At 58.6% G+C, this 20,346-nt stretch overlaps 10 protein-coding genes across 10 annotated transcripts in view; 6 read left to right on the top strand and 4 right to left on the bottom strand.

Moving 5' to 3' along the window:
- Window positions 1-351, top strand: part of GGTG_05486 (hypothetical protein) — a gene marked incomplete at both ends in the record, with an annotated part of 1,439 nt that extends 1,088 nt beyond the window's left edge. The window contains one exon of the mRNA XM_009223289.1: window positions 13-351. Within this exon, the coding sequence (XP_009221553.1) occupies window positions 13-351 (339 nt within the window). The remainder of the gene's footprint in view (window positions 1-12) is intronic.
- A 1,579-nt stretch (window positions 352-1,930) lies between these two features.
- GGTG_05485 (hypothetical protein) lies at window positions 1,931-3,769 on the top strand. The gene is made up of 2 exons (XM_009223288.1): window positions 1,931-2,347; window positions 2,421-3,769. Exons 1-2 carry the CDS (start codon window positions 2,144-2,146, stop codon window positions 3,678-3,680), a joined length of 1,464 nt encoding a protein of 487 aa, XP_009221552.1. The 5' UTR covers window positions 1,931-2,143; the 3' UTR covers window positions 3,681-3,769.
- On the bottom strand, window positions 3,653-4,801 carry GGTG_05484 (hypothetical protein). Its single transcript, XM_009223287.1, has 2 exons — window positions 4,260-4,801; window positions 3,653-4,171 (listed from the first exon to the last, which is right to left on the bottom strand). Exons 1-2 carry the CDS (start codon window positions 4,375-4,377, stop codon window positions 3,798-3,800), a joined length of 492 nt encoding a protein of 163 aa, XP_009221551.1. The 5' UTR covers window positions 4,378-4,801; the 3' UTR covers window positions 3,653-3,797.
- Window positions 4,802-4,923: 122 nt separating this feature from the next.
- GGTG_05483 (myosin regulatory light chain cdc4) lies at window positions 4,924-6,568 on the top strand. Its single transcript, XM_009223286.1, has 4 exons — window positions 4,924-5,148; window positions 5,566-5,722; window positions 5,815-6,063; window positions 6,148-6,568. Exons 1-4 carry the CDS (start codon window positions 5,146-5,148, stop codon window positions 6,174-6,176), a joined length of 438 nt encoding a protein of 145 aa, XP_009221550.1. The 5' UTR covers window positions 4,924-5,145; the 3' UTR covers window positions 6,177-6,568.
- Window positions 6,569-6,758: 190 nt separating this feature from the next.
- On the top strand, window positions 6,759-10,110 carry GGTG_05482 (metallopeptidase MepB). Its single transcript, XM_009223285.1, has 3 exons — window positions 6,759-9,191; window positions 9,268-9,757; window positions 9,879-10,110. Exons 1-2 carry the CDS (start codon window positions 7,330-7,332, stop codon window positions 9,551-9,553), a joined length of 2,148 nt encoding a protein of 715 aa, XP_009221549.1. The 5' UTR covers window positions 6,759-7,329; the 3' UTR covers window positions 9,554-9,757; window positions 9,879-10,110.
- On the bottom strand, window positions 9,728-14,412 carry GGTG_05481 (hypothetical protein). The gene is made up of 4 exons (XM_009223284.1): window positions 13,390-14,412; window positions 12,439-13,330; window positions 12,034-12,379; window positions 9,728-11,960 (listed from the first exon to the last, which is right to left on the bottom strand). The coding sequence occupies exons 1-4, from the start codon at window positions 13,851-13,853 to the stop codon at window positions 9,904-9,906; spliced, it is 3,759 nt and encodes a 1,252-aa protein (XP_009221548.1). The 5' UTR covers window positions 13,854-14,412; the 3' UTR covers window positions 9,728-9,903.
- A 120-nt stretch (window positions 14,413-14,532) lies between these two features.
- Window positions 14,533-16,464, top strand: GGTG_05480 (hypothetical protein). The gene is made up of 3 exons (XM_009223283.1): window positions 14,533-14,943; window positions 15,033-15,465; window positions 15,523-16,464. The coding sequence occupies exons 1-2, from the start codon at window positions 14,743-14,745 to the stop codon at window positions 15,279-15,281; spliced, it is 450 nt and encodes a 149-aa protein (XP_009221547.1). The 5' UTR covers window positions 14,533-14,742; the 3' UTR covers window positions 15,282-15,465; window positions 15,523-16,464.
- On the bottom strand, window positions 15,278-17,451 carry GGTG_05479 (hypothetical protein). Its single transcript, XM_009223282.1, has one exon. The coding sequence runs from the start codon at window positions 17,302-17,304 to the stop codon at window positions 15,388-15,390; it is 1,917 nt and encodes a 638-aa protein (XP_009221546.1). The 5' UTR covers window positions 17,305-17,451; the 3' UTR covers window positions 15,278-15,387.
- A 144-nt stretch (window positions 17,452-17,595) lies between these two features.
- GGTG_05478 (hypothetical protein) lies at window positions 17,596-18,183 on the bottom strand (the record flags this gene model as incomplete). Its single annotated transcript, XM_009223281.1, has 1 exon — window positions 17,596-18,183. The coding sequence occupies one exon, from the start codon at window positions 18,181-18,183 to the stop codon at window positions 17,596-17,598; it is 588 nt and encodes a 195-aa protein (XP_009221545.1).
- A 15-nt stretch (window positions 18,184-18,198) lies between these two features.
- Window positions 18,199-19,596, top strand: GGTG_05477 (hypothetical protein). The gene is made up of 2 exons (XM_009223280.1): window positions 18,199-19,125; window positions 19,190-19,596. The coding sequence occupies exons 1-2, from the start codon at window positions 18,687-18,689 to the stop codon at window positions 19,564-19,566; spliced, it is 816 nt and encodes a 271-aa protein (XP_009221544.1). The 5' UTR covers window positions 18,199-18,686; the 3' UTR covers window positions 19,567-19,596.
- The last annotated feature ends 750 nt before the right edge of the window (window positions 19,597-20,346 follow it).

The raw sequence follows: 20,346 nt of genomic DNA, 5'->3' as shown, positions 1-20,346 counted from the left end.
GTCGGCCTCCAGGTCGCCGGCGTGAACGCCCAGCTCAAGAAGCGCGGTGCCGCCGAGTTCGACGAGGCCCCCGTCCTCTACACTCGTGAGCCCAAGAGCATTTTTAATAAGATTGGGGGTGGCTTGAAGACTGCCTGGAACAAAGCCATCAAGCCCGCCGCCAACGTCGGCCTCCAAGTCGCCGGTGTGGACGCCCAGCTTAAGAAGCGCGGTGCCGCCGAGTTCGACGAGGCCCCCGAATTCCTCCAGACCCGCAGCGTTGACGAGTCTGCCGAGCACGAGGAGGCCGCCGAGTTCGACGAGGCCCCCGAGCCCCTCGAGGCGCGCGACTTCCACGAGAAGTGGGAGTAAGCTTGCTTTTTCATCTCCCTTTCCCTAAAGGCCCGTCGGAGTGCGGCTTGCACGACTGTTTGTTTGTATTTTGTTTTTGCTTTTGTTTCTGTGAGGGCGTTTTGGTTGCATTGCATTTTGGTTTCTTGGAACGTGCGGGTTGGTTAGTTTGGATGTTTGGCTACCTTTTAGGCTTGTGGTAATTTTGCCGATAGGGACCTCTGCCATGGGCACAAACAGGCCTGTCGCTAATTCATCATTTTTAGCACGAGCGTCAATGGCTCCTTGGGTTGTAAAGTGAATGTGACTTGGTCTTCATGTTCTTCGACTCCAGTGTCCCGGTAGTCTGGGCAGCCGGCCGGCTTTTTCTGCAAACCACCAATAGTGCAATCGTGGTCCACTTGGCGATGTCACCCCAAGAACTCCGCCATCGGAGTCGCTGCAGGCCATGCATCCTCATGCATGGGTTCATGAAATGACATGGCTTCATGAATGGAGTCGTCTTCTTGGAAGCTTTCGAGCACCAGGACGTTAGCAGGAAGAAAGAGCTCGGCTGGCAAGGATGCGTGATTTGATCAGGCAGGTGCCCCCCACCTGGGTGCTACCAAAGCCGCCGGCCTGCAGAAGAACATCCTTACCCACTCCAACTCGACGATTCGATTGGGACGCTTCTTTAGTTCCTTTCTCCCGTCCCAACAACCCGCCGGGAGAAAAAAAAACCCCAGGGAAGGACGGCGCGGACAGAGGCTTGGCACCCTGCAGGTTGGGCGTGGTGTCTGCCAGCCAACTCGTGCTATTCCCCCGAAACCCACGTGGACCATGCAAAGCCGCGGGAGGGTGGGTGGTATCTGCCCAGCACGCAATTAGCTGGTCTGCGTGGTTTGATGACTGCCGCCAAGGGGTCTATCTAATTGCGTCCGTCGGGACCTACCACGTCCATCGAGACACCGAACTAGGGTGCTACCTAGGGACGCGTTCTACATGGAAAGACACCCGCGGCTGACCACTCTTATGTTTGCTCATAGAAAATCGGAAGCGTTGGATTAACATAGGGGCGCCTCCTCCTGAACCCCGCAGCGTATTCATCGGTCGGAGGGCTGGCTGCCACCCCCGCCCGCAGGCCAAGCGAAGGGGAAGTATTGATGTGACAATATCGATAATCGTATGCAGGCGCTCGGGCGTTGTTGTTATACCTGTCTTGGTCTGTCTTGGTCTCCATCCCCATCGCTGCTCTGTGGGCGCGGCCATGTCACCCCATAGAGGCCTGTGGATGGGTCGTACCTACGTTGAGGGGATCGCCTTCGGCTACTCTGGGTAAAAGTGGAAGATGTCGAGATTCTGCACGTTGGTCTGTTTTATTTGCCCCTTTCTTCCCTTCGTTTGCTAGGTACTAGGTCCGCGTCATGCGGGCCAGCAACGTCGGAACCGCGAATTTTGGGGGACCACCCCCTGCAGCAGAGCGATCCTCCGCCGCCCCCCTCCCCCTCCTTCCACCCTGGGAACACACACCGCGCAGGCGCGCCCACACACACCCGCCGGCGCCACCCACCCGACGGGGAGGCTGCGGGAGCGGCGGCCCCCCTACCCCGCGACAGGCGATGCGAGCCAACGCGGCCTGGGCTTCCTCATTTGCAGGCGCACGCGAGATGGCCTGTCTCTTGGGTGGTCTTGGCCTGTCGGCGCCGCCGCGTATAAAGCGAGGAGCGTCCTGAGACCAGTAATGTTTGTTTGACGAGGCTAGCCTGCCCTTCCAGCCTCCATCCCATCATATCCTCTGTCCTTTAGGCCCCGTGCTTCAACTCCCTTGGACAAGATGGTGAATCAGCGTCTTCTCACGGCCCTGGCCTGGAGTCCCCTGCTGATCAAGGCCGCTCCGCTCAACGGGGCAGAGTTTACCTCCGTCATCACCAGGGACGTCGCCATCTTGGGTGGTGGTGCTTCGGGCTCACATGCCGCCGTGAGGTTGCGGGAGGATTTCGGACACTCTGTTGTCGTCGTCGAGGCCAAAGACCACCTGGTACGCTTCACCCACGTGGAGAATGTAGACCAGCAACAAAGCTAACCCTTTTTTTGTTTTTTCTCACGTGCAGGGAGGCCATGTGGCGACGTACAACGACCCGGTCACGAAGAGCCCGTACGACTTTGGCGTGAACTCGTACGTCGACACGGGCGGCGCGCGCGCCTTCTTCGGGCGCATGGGCGTCAACACGTCGAGCCCGACGCGCGCGCTGCGCACCAACGTCTACGCCGACTTCCGCACGGGCGAGGCGGTGCCGAACTGGGTCAGCCCCAACAACTCGGCCGCCCTGGAGACGTACCTCCAGCTGTGCCTCAAATACCAGGACCTGATGCTGCCCAGCTACGACAAGTTCCCGGCCGGCAAACAGATTCCCGAGGAGCTGCTCATGCCGTTCGGCGAGTTCGTGGCCAAGCACGGCATCCAGGCCGCCCTGCCCATAATCTTCACCATCGCCGGCATGGGCACGGGCGGCAACATGCTAAAGCTGCCGACCCTGTACATGATGCAGGCCTTTGGCGTGCCCATGATCATGTCCCTGCGCCCCACCACGGGCATGGGCTTCGTGCCGGCGTCGCGCAACAACAGCGAGCTGTACGGCAACATCGGCCGCCTGCTGGGCAACGACGTGCTCTACTCGAGCCGCGTCGAGTGGGCCGAGCGCCGCAACGGCAAGCCGGGGTGCCCGGGCGGCGTCAAGCTCGTGGTGCGCCGCGCCGACGGCTCCAAGGTGCTCGTCAAGGCCAAGCGCCTGCTCGTCGCGTTCGAGCCGACGCTAGAGGCCCTCAACGGCCTCGGGACCGACAGGAACGAGCGCGACGTTTTCCGCCACTGGAAGTCGTCGCGCGGCTACGTCGGCATCGTCACGCACCCGGCCCTGCCGGCCGCCGTGTCCATCATCAATACGCCCGCCGAGCAGGCGCCCGACAACTACCTCGTTGACTACAAGGGCCCCTTCGTTGTGCGCTACGAGCACTACGGCGCCCCCAGCAACCTGTACCGCGTCCTCATGTTCGGCGAGGACGGCTTTACGGCCGAGCAGGCAAAGGCCCTGACCCAGACCTCGTTCGACAAGCTCGTCGCCAAGGGCGTCGTGCCCGCCAACGCGACCGGCGAGCCCGTCAAGTTCGTCGCCTTTTCGGACCACCGGCAGATGCACCTGCACTTCTCGCCCGAGGAGCTCAAGGCCGGCTTCATCCAGAAGCAGTACGCGCTCCAGGGCTACCGCTCGACCTTTTACACGGGCGCCGCGTGGACGGCGCAGTTCACAAACGCCGTGTGGACCTTCAACGATGAGATCTTGCCCAAGGTGGTTAAGGGACTGAAGAAGTAGAGGTGGATGTATATGTATATATGAAGACGTGTATATGAGAAGATGTGTAGATAATATTCCTGAATATCCAAAATTCGTCTATGACAAAAGATGCGCCCATTGAAGAGACATTACCTCTCACAGCTTCCCGGCGGCCTTGAGGCCGTCCTCGCTATCCATCAGGATGCACCAGCCTCCATGGCCTGTGCCCCCTTTGCCCGCAAGCACGGCCCCGAAGTTGGCCTCCTCGCGGATATACCTGAGGGACCTTTCGTCGAAGGATCCCGGCTGCAGCCAGACTGCGGGAATCCGAAGCTTGCACGCCTCCTTTAGGATCTCGATGGTGACGTCAGGGTGCGTGATTATGGACACGGAAGTGTCGGTGAATTCGCTTGCTGGGAGGCTGGAAAGGCTCGGGACGGCATCGTGGAACTTTTCCAGAGCTTCGATCGTCTTGGATTTCGTGTTGATGGGAGTTACAGGTAGTGATTGTTGGAGATACCAACAGAGAACTGACAAGGGTTGTGTGACGGAAAGTAAACCATTGATGAGTCTGTCTCGTTTAGGAACCCTCAAATCTCATGTTGAATATGATCTCACCTTTGTTTCCATACTTGTCGGGGTCTGAGCTGGCGCCGACGACGGCGAAGCGGGACGAGGAGAAAAATTTGCGGACCGCGGCTTTTGAGTTCATTTGATATACAATGTGAAGACGCATCAGGATAAAGATGTGTAATGACTAGACGGAAACCAAAGTAGAGCAAGGGGGCCGGGGCCGTGATATTAATACAATGGCGGGTTTTCGGGATTGGGGACATCAGGGCCAGGACCATGGCGGCTTGCTGCTGGCATTTGCGCGATCCTCCGCCGCAGTGCAACCTAGAGCGGCAACGACCCCGCGATTGGCTGCTGCGGCGTCGATGTCCCCTCGCTAGTATTCGCCTTGTGAGCGTTGTAGGTATTCGTCAAAAATTGCGGATGGTCACACTGCGAACTACTTCAGGAATGAATGATTTGGAATAGTTACCCTCTCTAGTCCCCGAGACTCTCCATTACGCCAGGGCATTGGAAGCCGAGCCAAATGACGTCTCTCCATTTCTTCAACTCGTAGCGTGGAAATGACGCCGAAAGCCAAAGGCACGTGTCATCGCGTTGCGGGAAGAGGTGTGGGGGCAGAGTCAGTTGTGGACCCTGACTAGGACCATCTGGTAGTCGCGTTGCCCCGGCAGCGGCAGTCGCAGCCTTGAACCCTGCACAGCGCATTGGGGCACAGACCACACAGGGAGGAGATTGGGATTGAAATTCCGCTGGTTGGAAGGACGCCCCTTTGCTCCCAAGAAACACACCGATACCTCCGTCCTGACGCTTCTCAACGCCGTGATACATCCTTCGAACCCTTCTCGACCGCATCACCGTCTCCGATACCCCATCGCCTCACTATCGCCCAACAGCTAGCCCTAGGGTCCTACGCAGTAAATACAGCAAAATGGTGAGTGGTCAGACCTCGGCGTCCCCGCAACCGCTTTGGTGTAAACAAGCACCGCCGCACCACACTGCCAAACCGGGTTTCTTGCCCCTCGTGCCACCACCCAGCCGGGCGTCCTAGCGCACGCTGGGTCGGCCAAGTTCCTGTGCCCAGTTTTTCTGGTCTTTTGCGACAAACAACAGCAAACTGCGCACCGTATAAAGCCAGACGTGATCCGATCAGCGGCGCACCGCATCCGATAAAGACCAAATTCTGGCCTTCAGCGCAGCGCTTGTTTCAAATCGCCACCTTTCCCAACACCAGGCAATCCTCGGCACCCAACTCGTTGAACTCGGCGCACCGCACCGTCTCTCTGCAACAAACCACCGAACAACCCAGGACCGAATCTGAATCATGGCTTCTAACCATTTCGACGGACAGGCTTCGACCGACTATAAGGAGGCTTTCTCTCTGTTCGACAAGAGGGGCAACGGCCGCGTCGCCGTTGATGCCCTGGGCGACCTGCTGCGGGCCTGCGGGCAGAACCCTACGCTAGCCGAGATCCGGGAGCAGGAGAAGGTTGTTGGTGGCGCCGACTGTGAGTCGCATTCCGAGGGGCCCTTGGCGGCTGGCCGCGAGACAGGCTACGAAGGAATCCATTCTAACCAAGCACCCACAAACCCTGTACAGTCGACTTTGAGAGCTTTCTGAAGGTCCTGAACCGACCAGGCGGCTTCCGTGGCCCCGGCGAGGCCCGTGACTACTACCCCGGTTTCGAGGTCTTCAACAAGAACGAAGATGGCCTGATCGAGGTTGGTAGCATGAAGTACATGCTGCAGAACCTGGGGGAGAAGATGACGGACGCCGAGTTCGACGAGCTCATGAAGATCGCCAAAGTCGAGACCCGCCCCGACGGCAGGCGGCTGGTTGACTATGTTGGTAAGCACATATCCACGAGTTCTCGTCCTTGACGCCCTTAGATTGCGTGGAAACATAGCTGACGGCCCTGGCTGGGAACAACAGACCTCATCAATGTCGTGATCAGCAACTAGACCACCTTTGTGAGCGAGTGGCAATTTGCGGCAGCATCTATCTACAAAGTCATTCATTGGCGGATGTCAGATTTTTCCAGCATGCTTGCATTTGGCGAGAAGAGCATTGTACAGTCGTGACTCTAGAGTTGCGACAAGTGTCCAGCCAAAACGGCGAGGACAAGGCGTTCGGGAGGTTGTTTAGTAGCACTGGAGTTACAATTTGTATGGATGATGATTGGGTTTAATGACAACGGGGGTTGGATCCCCTAGCCATTGGCTCCGGACCAGTTGGCACTTCGCGCGCGTAGAGACAGCAGCAGTCGAACATGATGGCCCCTTGTGCTGTTTCTTTCACATCTCCCTGTGCCAGTAGTCATCTCATGTGGCCCATTGGCATAGCTAACCCCGCAAATTCGACCGGGCACTATGTGAGTGTAGGTGCCCGGTTGTCAGCCTAGCTGTGCCTGTCTTCTTGTCCCGCCGCCGAGGCGACGTTTCGTGGTGCCGTGGACCGACTCCGAGCTGCGGCAGAAGTGCGGGGCACGCACCAGCCCCAGGTCGGGCGGAATGAACAGGCTGGGCGCTCAGACGAGGTTGCCCTGCGAAAGGTAAGCCACGACCCAACCAACACTCGCCGCCTAGCACCTGCACTAGTTGTCGTCCGTCACATCCGATTTCCAGGCATTGAAATCCAATCGTGATTCAAACATTCTCGCCCTGCATCTGACTCGCCGCAGTTCCTCTCGACCCGGGCGGCGATTCGAGAAGGCCAAGCAATCGGACCAAAGACCTGCAGGCTGCCACGAGCCATCGCAAGCCGCCCAGACAGACCCAGACCCCTCCCCTCCGCCCGCCTACACCCCTCACCTTCCTCCCTTGCAACCTGGGGCAGCAGCCTTCCTTCAACCTGGCGTCGATATCAAGGAAGCGCATCTCCTTTCTCTTTCTCTTCTCTTTCCTGTGCTTCGTGCTCTCCATCGTCATCCTGTCGACCCCACTCTTCTACCCGCGCTTCTCAGCGCTGCTCTTCCGCTTCCGCAACCACTCGCCCTTCGCTCACAAGCGGCCCCCGAGTGCCGGTCTCTCAACAACCACCAGGTTAACTCTAGCTTCCACGGCGACGAGCCGCCCCACAAAGTCCTACCGTCCCATCCTCTCGCACCCAACCAGCATGGCGCTCGACAAGTACAAGACGCCGCCTCAGGCGCCGCCCACCTTCACGGGAACCAAGGACAGCATCGTCGCTGACTCCAAGGGGCTGTGCGACACCACCCGGGCGTTGCTCGACAAGCTCGTCGCCGAGATCCCCGTCGATGATAAGTCCAAGACGACCTGGAACGCTGTCATGGAGCCCCAGGCCGAGGACGAGAACCACAGCGCCCTGTCCTCCCGCATCCTGGGCTTCTACCAGTACGTCAGCGCCGACAGCGCGCTGCGCGACGCCAGCACCGAGGCCGAGAAGATCATAGACCAGTTCAGCATCGAGTGCAGCATGCGCGAGGACGTCTTCAAGCTCGTCTCTGCCACCTACGAGGCCTATGGTGGCAAGGACGGTCTAAACACCGCTGCAGGAATCAGCGGCGAGCAGAAGCGCCTCCTAGACAAGGACCAAAAGGGTTACATCAAGAACGGTCTCGGCTTGCCTGCCGGCCCTAAGCGTGATCGCTTCAAGGCCATCAAGGAGCGCCTCAGCGAGCTGACCATCAAGTTCCAGAAGAACTTGAACGAAGAGAGCGGCGGCGTCTGGTTCTCGCCCGAGGAGCTCGACGGAGTGCCAAAGGACACCCTGGACACGCTCGAGAAGGGCACAGGAGAGCACGACGGAAAGCTCAAGATCTCTTTCAAGTACCCCGAGCTGTTCCCCACGCTGAAATACGCGACCAACGGGGAGACCAGGCGCGCGCTGTTCATTGCTAGTGAGAATAAGTGCAACGACAATATCCCGCTCTTCCGCGAGGCCGTCCTTCTTCGGGACGAGGCTGCACGCCTGCTAGGCTACCCGGACCATGCCACGGTACGCATTGAGGACAAGATGGCCAAGACCCCCAAGACAGTCAACGACTTCCTGGGCGACCTGCGCAAGCGCTTGGCCCCTGGCGGTGTCAAGGAGATAGATCACCTTCTTGAGATCAAGATGAAGGACGCCGAGGGACGGGGCGTCAAATTCGACGACAACTACTATCTGTGGGACCACCGGTTCTACGACACGCTCATGATCAAGGACGAGTACGGCATCGACGGCAACAAAATTGCCGAGTACTTTCCTCTGAGCAACACCATTGCTGGGATGCTCAAGATCTTTGAGCACCTCTTTGGGTTCGTCTTCGTGGAGTTGACTCCTGAGGACCGGGCGCGCATCAGCCCGACTGAGAAGGGCGAAGACATCGCGTGGCATGAGGATGTCAAGATCTTCAGCGTCTGGGACGACGCGACTGAGGGCGAGGGCTTCGTGGGCTACCTGTACCTGGATCTGCATCCAAGGCAGGGCAAGTACGGCCACGCGGCCAACTTCAACCTCCAGCCAGGCTTCGTGAAGAAGGACGGGTCGCGTCGCTACCCAGCGACCGCGCTGGTCTGCAACTTCAGCAAGCCAACCGCAACCAAGCCTAGCCTGCTGAAGCACGACGAGGTCGTGACTCTGTTCCACGAGCTAGGCCACGGCATCCACGACCTGGCCGGCCGCACCCATTACAGCCGCTTCCACGGCACGTCGACCGTCCGCGATTTCGTTGAGGCACCCAGCCAGATGCTTGAGAACTGGTGCTGGACTCCCTCGCAGATCAAGTCCCTCTCGAAGCACTACGAGACCGGCCAGCCAATCCCTGACGACCTGATCGAGGCACTTATCAAGACCAAACACGTCAACGCGGCGCTTTTCAACCTGCGTCAGCTCCACTTTGGCATCTTCGACATGACTGTCCACACCCCGACGTCTCACGACGAGTTGGAGAAGATGGAAATCAGCGGCCTCTACAATGACCTGCGGGCCCAGATCAGCGGCATCAAGGGGCCTGAGGCGCTAGGTGAACCGAGGTAAGTCCCGTGCTACTACTCTAGAAGCCTCATTGCCCCCATTTCAAGATGCTGACAACTTCACCCCTAAATACAGCACCTGGGGCCATGGCCAGGCCTGCTTCGGTCACTTGATCGGAGGCTACGACGCCGGCTACTACGGCTACCTGTCTTCGCTTGTCTACTCCACCGACATGTTCTACAGTGTCTTCCGCAAGGACCCCATGAACGGCAAGGAGGGAAGGCGGTACCGCCACACGGTCTTGGAGAAGGGCGGATCCCAGGAGGAGATGGAGACGTTGAAGCAGTTCCTCGGCCGCGAACCCAGCACTGAGGCGTTCTACCAGGAGCTTGGCCTGGGCGGTGACTCTCAGAAACTTTGAAAGCCGAAATACCCAGTCTAGAAACACTGGACATTTCTCGAGCACGTAGAAAACATCATCTAGCACGTAAAACGTGGGGCTTACAGTGCATTACAATACAGCATCCAACACTTGCACTTCACAACGCCTACCCCAGAACGCCTAATAACGCCGACGCGAAAGCAGTGGAGTCTTACAGGTCCCAAAGATCAAGTAAAATTGTTGGTACGGTAAGCTTTCCTATGTGAGCTTCTTTTCCTTATTCTTTTTCTTATTCTTTGGTATTCCCGCTTTTAAAGGAACTTTCTTCCAGATTACCAATTCTCATCCCCGTAACGTCTACTAGCAGCCTCCTCTTCGATAAATCACCACTAGAAAAGTCCCTCCAAGGCCTTCGCCCATTTCTGGAATCCCACCCACAGAAACCATCTCCCGTACTTGAGTTTGACCTGGGTCTCTCGCCGATGCCTGATTGCCTTAATCGCTCGCCCGCACGTTCGCCCCCGTTTGCTCCTCTGACCTGGCCTGCCCTTTTCATCTGTCTCCCGGAATTGGCGTATCCTTTTCAAGCTCTGCCGCATTTTACTTTCTAAATGACCCGGCAGCCACCAGGCCGCGCCTTCCCGCTTGCATTTCCGTCGCATGGATTTCACTCGCTTTTCCATCACTGCGTCGATCCTTTCCCTCCTAATATTCGCCAACCTTTTCATTGCTCCCCGTGACCGCGGCCGAGATGCGATAAAGGTAATCCTTTGTGCGCGATGGACATGGAAAATGTAATCCAGGATTCTCTGGGCCGTTCTGAAGTGCTCTCCGATAACTTGGCTGAAAGCCCCAACGTGTCGATGTTGCGGGTCGTCCTCGGCAGTTAAAGGCAACACGACGTCGACGGCGCCCCACCAAAGATCCCAGAAGCATATAGCCGAGCTTCTGCCCTTGCGAGTGTATAGAGAGGTTCGACGGTGTTTCCAGCGGGCCAGTCGGTACTGCTGCAAAATGGCCTCGAGCTGCCTGGCCGATTCCTCGTCCTCCTCGCGCATCTCGGCCCGCTCCTCCTCGTCTGGGCAAGCGCGGCGCCGCAGAAGCCTCGCGTCCCCGGAGCCCATCCGGCTGAGGCAGCAGGTGTGCGCCATGTCTAGCCTGTCGAACAGCTCCAGACGGCAGGCCTGCAGGTAGTACTCCTCTTGATCCATGCCTGACATTTCGCACCAGCGCCCCCACCGATGCAGGAGCCGATTTCTCGACCGGCGCATGGTCGCCGCGGTCACTCTGGCCAGTCCGTCCCCGTGGACGCTCGGCGTCGGGGTCTTGCCGGTGAGCATCCTGAACATGCAGTGCGGCCGGCACCCCTCGGGCGAGCAGCAGCCGCGTGAGGCGCACGACCCCCGGGTGGAGCACTCCGGGCTGGAGGAGCAGTAGCAGACGCAGCCGTCCGCGACCGTCGCGTCCGGCGGTGTGAGGGTCGCCTTGGCCCGCAAGGCAAGTTGCGTCATTGCCTTGGGTCGGTTTATATTCGCGGTGTGTTTGAGGTGCTCGATCCCTAGCAGACCGGCGATCTGAAACTGCGCGCCGGGGTAGGACTGGTTCTCCAGGACGGGCCCGGCCGGGAACGCCCTGTTTTCGCCGTGGCGTAATAGCCAAAGACTGATGTGGGTGTCCGGCATGTCCAACGGCTTGGGACACGGTCGCATGCACCACTTGAATAGAATCGTTTCCCCGGAGCCGTCTGGGGCGTCGACGTCGTCGAAGCCGGCCTGGAAGAGTGGATCAAGGGAGCAGGAGTCTGCATACTCAAACCATCTATATGGATCAACCCTGAGCAAAAATTCGTACGTCGAGAATTCCGAGTGGCAAATGAGATTTTCTGGGACCTTTGCCGCGTAGTAATCGCCCGTTATCGTTTCGAAGACCTGCGCCGAGTGCCGCACAAGGAGCTTGCCCGGGCGCAGGCCGTATTCCGCGCAGTGGTCGGGCTCAAGGATTTTGAGGGCGTAGTCGTTTAGCATCCTCCGTCGGCTAGCCAGCTCGACAGCGGCTGCCTGGATGGCCTCGCACCCCGAGCTCGCTGCGACCTCGAGGAGGGACGGGGATTCTCGCGGCGAGAATATGGCAGTTGGGGTCCTGAGGATCCTGCGCAGCCCCTCTGGATCCCTTTGTAGCAAGCTCAGGTAAAGGGCCGGGCGGATCTCACAGCCCAAGCCGACCACATACTCAAGACCATCTGGCCAACCGAGGGCCATCTCTGCTGCGGACGCGTTGTAGTACTGGTCCGGTCCCCAGCCAGGGGTCCTCTCTTCGTCAGTATCCATTCCGAAAAAGACCTCCGTTTTTAGTTGCTGTTGATCGAAGGATTTTAGCCGGCTCAGATCTTTCGGAGAATGGCCAGCCATCAGGAGAACTGTCAGCTCCGACAGCTCACCCTCGAGATCTGCAAAGTTTTTTTTTCCGACCAGGTCAGAACTTCTCCCGCAAGACTGAGTCGGGAAAGACGATATCCTTACAGATTCGGAGATCAGGATGTTGCCGAAGGTAATGGCGCCGTTCGTAAGGACTGGCCGCGGTCCAGCCGCCACGGCCACACGCGTCGAGAGCACTCAGCCCTCGCATGGCATTATATACTTGGTGCCCGTTTCCGTCTCCCCACGCCGAGGCCTGTATCTCGAGCGCCCAGGCTATTTCTAAGGCACCATAGCCCTGGTACACTCCCTGCTCTTCCGCGGGGTCCACGCCGTATCTGCACAGGAGGTGGGCAAGCGCGACTGCCTCGTGGAATACCCGCACGCGAGGATCGCGCATGTCGCTCGTGGATGTACCATTCCTCAAGTCCTCCAGCAGACGCCAAACGCACTATTGCACAGCTTAGTTACCACCTGCAAAGCTCCACCAGATTTGATCGTCACACTCACATCCCAAACAGTAACATCTGTCCATTCCAGTTCAATGATCTCATAGAACGACGTTGGCCTTTTTTGGAGACACTCCTCCAAGCCTCTGTGCAGCTGCTTCAGTTTGCTCATGACAGCCTCGACGGAAGTTGGATCCCGCGATTCATAGCGGGGAATGTCCTTGTATGCGTCAAAAAGTCTGTAGACCGGAGAGTCGACAGCCCTGACCCTCGGTACGACCCTGATTGGAGGGGCAAGAGACCAGCCGCCGGCGCCGGACGTGGCGCCCAGCGTGAGCTGAATGGCCTTGTTGAGAAAAGGGGCGAGCCGGAAGGACAGGGAGTACCGCCACGAGCTCGGCGCGTTTCTGGGGCAATCTGGCAGGTGCCTGGCGCTTCTCTCGGCCTCGAAGCGCAAGATGCCGCCGGCCGCGGATCGGGTCTCGACCGAGGGCCGGCACCAACACCGCATTTTCCGGCGCCGGGACTCGGTCCGGACGCCGTCGCACGCCTCGCCGAGCGCGCTGGGGTAGCGCCCAAGCTGCCACGCAGCCTGCTGGGCGAGCGCATCTTTGTCTTTGGCTCTGGGTTCGGGGCCACCTCCAGGGCCGGAGTGGTCGGTTGCGACAAGTCGCTCTAGCATCGAGGCCGGGTCCGAGGACGAGCCCGCGGCTCGCTGCAGCATGGCCAGGCCGCGATCCTGCTTAAGGCTCATGAAGAACCCGAGGGTCAGCAGGTCGAGCTTGCGGTGGACGCTTTCGGAATGGTAGGCAAGCTCGCTGTCGATGTGGGTGCGGGTCTGCCTGAAGCCGGAGTCGAGCCCGTCCTGGATCGCCGTGGTAGCAGCCCTGGTGGCTTTGACGTCGGGGCCGATGGTGTCCTGGGCGAAGCTGAGTGTTCGAGCGACATGTTCTCTATCAATGGCAGCGACATCAGCAGGAGAGACAAGTGGCGCGTCCAGGCGACCACGAACCTGATCAAGCCTTGCGACTCTGCCAAGATGACCTGCAGCTCGCCTTTGACCTCTTGATCCAGACGGTCCAACCGGACGCGCTCGGCCCGCACGTCGTCGCGCATCTGCAGGTAGAGAGCCCGGTTCATGGTTCGCTTGAAGGCGCCGCGCTTGCGGTCGTTTTGTCCCTTCCCGGCAGTCAGCACCTCCAGCCTGCCGACGAGGCTCTCGGTGGCGGCGTTGAACTCGGCGATCGGGCGGTAGAGGCGGGCGTGCTGCTCGGGCGTGAGGTCGCTGGTGATGGACGAGAGGCTCCCGATGCGCGCGGCCGCGTGCGTGAGGTCGTCGACCATCTCGGACGCCTCCTTGGGCGCGTCCTTGAGCTCCCTTATCAGCTTGGCCGCGCCCAGGATCGACTTGGCCGCCACGAGGCCGAGCTCGAGCCCGGCCGTCGCGACACCGAGGGCGCTCAGCGGATCTGCCATGGTGGTAGCTGTAGCGAGCCGCCGCTGTCGAGGGCCAACAGCGAACACGGAAGAGCGTAAGGGAGAGTCATGTTTGTCGCGAGAGGAGGGCCGGCGGGAATAGGTGTAGGCAGGCCAACTTCCCGTGGCTGAGCCTCCGAGGGGCGGCTGAGCGCCAATGTGTAGCCGCCCAAGGCGGGCGGGGAGCGGGGATGGCGGGTAGGCGACGAATCACCAACGGCTGCAGACGTTACTTGGTGCCGCCCGCACCCATAAAACCCATTGCTGCCTGCCAGGGGTTCTGCCTGCCAGGGGTTCTGCCTGTGATGTGGCGATGCAGTTGAATTTGTGTCCATTAAACATGCGGCAAGCGGGGGACGCCAGGGCCGGCCCGCCATGCTACTACGCTCCGGGTCGTGGGTATTAGAATTGTTGATGTGCTGGGACAGCCTTTCGCAAGAACAGCCATGAGAAATAGGAAACGGAACAAATAAAACTAGGAACAGGAATAAGTAAAAGGGTACGAAAAGGAAGAAAACAAAAATAAGAAAAGAAATTGATAAAGTATACGAAAATGAAGAATTTACGATACTAATAATTTTAATCCCTAAAACGTATATCATAAATCTACTCCACACAATCGCCTAGTGAGCAAATATGAGGGTGTTGGTTGTCACCCGAGCACCAGAGATGACCATATCGGTCAGCAAGCACACTGGGATTGATGCATGTGGCACGTGCTCGATCGCACCGAGGTGCCTTGAAGACAGCGTTGAAAACCCCTCATTTGTGATGACCAATACAGGCATCAAGCCCCCGTACAGCCCAACCCACCTGGCTCCTTGCCTGCGCTGCCCCGAAAACTTCCACTTGGTAACTTCCACTTGGTGTGAAACCAGCAGACATTATTATGGCGACAAGAAACTCTCCAGATCTCCCAGCTCTCACGGGCCCTCCACTGAAGCCAGGTAAATACGTCAAGCTCTCTGTCCATTTCAAGAAACGACCCGACATCTCGGACGAGTACTTCTTCACGTACTGGGCCAACAACCACGTCTCGGCGTTCCTGGCCACCACTGTCGGCCACGGAAAAATCAAAGGCTACAGCCAGGTATGTCTCGCTTGCTTGACATGCCACACAAAAGAGAAGAAAAAGAATGGCCTCCACTCACAGCCAACAACCCGCCCCCTGGTAAACAGCACCACGTCACGGCCGAGATGAAGGAGATGGCCAAGGGCCTGGGCATGCCGGTCCTGGACTGCGACGGCGTCTCGGAGCTCTGGGCAGAGTCCGCCGAGGACTTCAAGGGGCTGTTTGAGCTGCCCGAGGTGCGCAAGATAGCGGCGGACGACAACCCCATCTTTTCCCTGCCCCCGGACTCGGTCGTCCTGGGGTTCGACCACGTCATCTGGGACCGCAGAGAGGGCACCAAGGAAGGGACGGAATGAAGATGCATCTAATATGTCTAGGCAAGGCCGCTTCTGGTGAATTCTACGACAGTTCTTGGGTCTGGGATATGCATGCATATGAGATCAAGTATCAGCTAGGTACGCACTAGGTCCCACCAACCTGCCCAGTATCCTTCCCGTCGTTCCCACTGCTGTCGTTTGTGAAGCCACTAAAGTCACTCGAGTAAGTCCCGTCCTCTCGAAGCCATTGGAGCTCAATGCTAACAGCCCTCTGCATAAGGTTCCTACCATTGTATGTCTCTCGCTGCACTATCGTTGCCTGTGCTCGTGCCGGGACAATTCCCCCCTCGCCATACGGGCCAAGGCGGGCTTCTATAGGCAGCCAATCGCTGTCGTCGCCGTCTTTGAACACTTTAAAGGACGACCAGCCCGGGAGCCTCGAGAGACTGTCGCTGCGGGAAAGGCGGTCGAAGTCGGCCTTGACCCCTTGCCACTCGTCGGTCGAGTAAAGACGAACCCAGGACTCTCCCCGGTCATCCAGGTGGAAGACGATGTGGAACGAGGCCGTCATGATGGCGCCCCCCGCCCCGTCCGTCCTGTTGGCGAGCTCAACCTTTGCGTACCTCAGGCCGACCCCCACGAAGCGCCTGGCGGCCACGTCCCAGTACTGCGGCGGCGCCGCCTGGGCCACGTGGAGCTGCCATGGCGGAGTACCCGAGGTCAGCTCGACCCAGTCCGTGTCTTCGGTGTAATCTTCGAGGTCCCCCTTCCAGATGTCCATGTAGGCGTCGAACGTCAGGATGTAGAAGTCTTCCGTCAGCCCCATCTGGCCGTCCGCACCGTCTCCCGTTATGACGCATCGGGGTAGGGGTCGGTAGTCTGAGATCCGCATATAAAGTGACGGCGCGACCCATTCGAGAACCATGACGCACTGCCTCGGGTTGGTGACTGTCGCTGTGCAGTTTAGTTCCAGTATGTAGTATGGTTTTGTGAAGCCGATGCTGCTGCAAGGGATGAGATAGGCGTTCTGGACAAGCAGGCCTCTGTTGGTGACCGAAAACGTGGCCTGACTCCACCTCTTATCCATGAACGGGTTCGGTGGCCAGAAATCGCGCGAGCCGTCAAACGCGCTTGGGGATACGGGTAGCACATCCCAGCCATACCAACAGAGCTTTTTCGCATAGTTTGAGCTTGAGCAAAATATAGACATGTCATTGGACCGCTTCAGTATCTCCTCCTGCAGCCGTTGGAACGCCTTTTGGCCTTCGCCATAGAGCAAGGGCATGTTGATGTCGAAGATTCCCATGAGGCAATAAGCCACATCTTCGACCCGGGTGGTTCGCCTTTTCGAGGCCCACGACATCCTCTCGGCCACTGCCACGTCTTGCAACGCGCGGGCCCCCCGATTCCGGAAGAAGGACCCGTCCCCGAAGGTGAGGTTGCGGATGCCCGATGCCTTGGCGAGAGCCGACTGTAGCGTCGCGTGTGACCCCACCTTCTTCCAATGCCGGTTGTAGAACTCGATGGCCACGGGTGCGATCAGCTCCTGCAGGGTCCAGCCGCGCGTAAACCACCGACAGCGGCCCAACGCTTCTTCCAGCTCGGTAGGTTCCGAGTAGGAGGCGAGGTCGGATTCGGGGTCCAAGTCAAGGTCGGCAAGGAAGACGAAGCAGACTTTGGCCCGGTTGTACCACCTGTACATGGAGTTGATGGCTTCGCTCAGTTCGGCGCTGCTGCTTTTGTCGATGCAGCAGGTGTCAACCCAGGCCCAATCGATATTGCGTTCTCTGGCCAGACGGCAGATGCGGACGATTTTTTCGTGGCCTGGCCGACGTCTGACGATATCAGATATCAGGCTTTGGCAAGGGCAGGCGCATGTGCAGACCCCCTCAGAGTTTGTAGAGTCGCCTCTATCTAAGGCACCGCCGTAGCGGGCCATCTCCTGGAAGTCGACCTCCTCGCCCTCGACCCAAGTGTGCGACAGGATGGCGTACTCCGGGACGGATTCGCCAAAAAACATCTTCATCTGCAACGTCTCCGTGTTGATGAGCCGGATCGCCATCCTTGCTTGCCTGTTTGGGCTCGAGCGGGTGTGTAAACCCGTTCTTTCTGCCGCTGCGATGTCGGGAGTAGCTGTCTTGACCGTGGCTGCGTGGAGAGATAGGTATGCAGGCACGCAAGCAAGAGCAAGGGCGAGAGCATGTCAATGCTTGGGGGTGTTGCTGGAAGCAGGCCGGCATCCAGGCGCAGCTAGCTGATAAAACCTGGCCCCGCGCGGGGTCCTTGGTCAGGCTGCCGCCAAGCAGAGGGTTGGCTCTCTGCCAACCCCGGTGCGCTACTATTATTGGTCACATTACCCCGATGGAATTGACCTTCCGGTCGGTTGAAAGGTAAAGGGCCAGAACTCGGGATCGGCGACACCATCGTTCGCCTTGACCAGGTAGAAAACATCCAAGTTATTCGGCATACAGAAGCGCGGCGTCCTGGCCAACCGAGACACAGGACTAACACCTAACCCCTGAGACGTTCGTGCGTGGGTTGCGCCATCCCTTATCCCTATAGCCCCCGCCAGACCTCTGAGCTCGTCCCCCTCCTTTTCGTTCTCGTCCCCCCTGCATGCCGTTCTCGGCACACGGGAGAAGCCCCCTCGCCCTTCTATATGCTGGTGGTGTAGTAGCCGGGCCGCCGATGCTACCAAGCTTAGTACTGGCCGGCCGACGTCGGACTGTACATACCCCTCCGCAACACGCGGACGGCGCCGCGCCGCTCCGCCATGCAGCACCGCCGCCTTCGTGCCCACCAGCAGGCTGGCCGGCACGTCGGTCAGGATCAGACCGGGAAAAAGCCCACCGCCGTCGCCTCCCTGGCCGACAGTCGCCCGAAGCGCTGCACCAGCGGGAGTGGCTGCCCGCCCGTGTGCTGAGCGGCCTGTTCCCGACATAGGCTGTCCTATCGGTAGCAGTTCTTACCACTGGGATATGGAATAAGCCGAATGATTGGAGATGGATGCTTCCACGATGGTTTGGTCGCCAATCTGCAGTTGATGTTTGGGGCCAGAGCCACAAGGATTCACGATTCCTCCAATGATATAATCGTCCTCCCGACCGACCTGCCACCCTACCTTTGTTATACAGGCAACAAGATGCTGGCCCGATCCTCGTTCTCGCGGCCTTGCCAGCGCTCTATTGATTGGCTTGCGGCAAGCTACGACGCACCTTCGCCCGAGTTTGCAGGATTAGATGACATGCCGACCCAATGCATATCTACCCAATTCACACATGGGATGTCGTCCCCAGTCGCCCGCCCGCCCGGTCCACCCGCCCGACTGTTAAACATCCCCTGCTCCGCCCTCTTGCCCTCTTGTCGCCGGGCCCATAGCTCCTCCTCCCTCGGAAGCACGCGCCTTGTTCCGCTTCAAGGAACCGGGACGACGTCAAACCGCCCATGATGGGTAGCGGCCCGAGCTCCCCACAGCCCGAACGCGTAGTGCTTCTCGTCACCACCCCCCTCGCCGCGTCGGTGAACAGCGTTCTGGCCACCTTCGGTTGCAAGGTTGCAAGACTCACGCCCGCCCTTTCCGACTGGCCGCAGGGTTCCCCACCCGGAGTGACGGAGAACTTTTGCTTCGCCCGCCACATGGCCGTCTGCCTCATCCCGCTTGAGGTTTGGGAGAACAAAGACGTGCCCTTCCCTGCCAAGTTCGCGGCCGGGAGCTTCTGGGAGCACCTCGGGAGCGCTCTTAGCGAGTCCTCAAGCAAGCCCCCCAGTGCTGGCCGGAATGATGGCGGCGGCGGGACGTGGGCTTCGGAAAGCATCGAGTCCATCGAGGCGGTCCAGCGGCTTGGAACCACCCACATGTCTGATAGCGAGATTTATGAACAGCGTATGTAGTCCAAGGGTGTTTTTATCACTTCGTTTGGCTTGTTGGCTGACATTATGTTACTCAGTATTCGTAGGGTTGTTCCAGGATTGGGTGTACCTCCCCATCTGGTGGAACTGTCAAGATTTTGCCGCTAGAATGGGTTATCTCCTGGACCCGAAGGCAAGTAGTCTGCACGTTCTCAAGTCCTTGTTAGATCGGCTCAAGCAGAGTATGGCCACAGAAGTGGTCGATACGCTACTCAAGGGCACATCGATGGCCTCTGGGCTTGGGGCCTTTGCAGCCTTCCTCTTGGCTCCGCCGTTAGGTTTGGCCTACGCTTCCGTCTGTTCCATGAGCACCCAGGCTTATATGCAAGAGCAGTACGTGGATCGGTCAAGGAAGGAACTATTTATGAGAAAGTTGGAAAGCCGGTTCCCAAAGTTACGGGAGCTTCATGGTTAGATGCTCGGGTTTTATCATTGGCAAATCACGCGTGTTTTCGTGAGGATCTTTTCGAAGTAGCCAGTTGCACTAGCATTGGTGAAAATGCCAAGGAGAAAAAAACCAACGCAACCAAACCTTTACTGTTCGTGACCTGTCAATGCTGGCCCCATCCTAACACCTCGCAAGGCCTGTCGAGCTCTCGGCAGGGTTTGCCGTCAGTTCAAGATCAGGAAAATGATCCGCATAGCAAAGGTAGTTCGCCGAGTCCACCGCCTCTCCAAAACCTGGCTCCATGTGCGCGTTCTCCTGGAGCAAAAGAAGGCCTGGCAAAAACTGCTGCGCACCAACAACATCATCCCTTTGGGGCGGCCGACGTGTGGGCTCACCGCCCAATTCGAGCCGAGGAGTACGACAAGGTCAAGCTTGGTAAACGCGACCATTACAGCAGAGCAGGCTAAGGTATTGCCATTGGGATCCAAAGCCTTGTAGTGCTTTCGGCCTAGCCCCCAGCATAGAAGGCGCCAGGGGGACGAGCATGAGTCTTGCCCAGTAGGGTGTTGGTGGTGGGGATCGGAGCACTGTGATGGCCATTGAAGGGCGCCTCGGTCGGAAACGGCGTGCCTCGTCCGGAGGTTTCTAAAGTCGGCAACCTGGATCGACTTGTCGCTGATGATTTGGATCGCTTGGACTCTGGTCTGGAGTGACGTATCCGATTGCCAAACGTTTCCGAGCACCACGCACAGGAGCGAACACGGGATAAAAAAGAAGTAAAAGCAAAAATAAAAAGAGTAATAAAAG

Source organism: Gaeumannomyces tritici (genome assembly GCF_000145635.1).
Source record: "Gaeumannomyces tritici R3-111a-1 unplaced genomic scaffold supercont2.3, whole genome shotgun sequence".
Lineage (NCBI taxonomy): Eukaryota > Fungi > Ascomycota > Sordariomycetes > Magnaporthales > Magnaporthaceae > Gaeumannomyces > Gaeumannomyces tritici.
The sequence above is the reverse complement of the archived record's forward strand: the minus strand, read 5'-3'. Positions and strand labels throughout refer to the sequence as shown.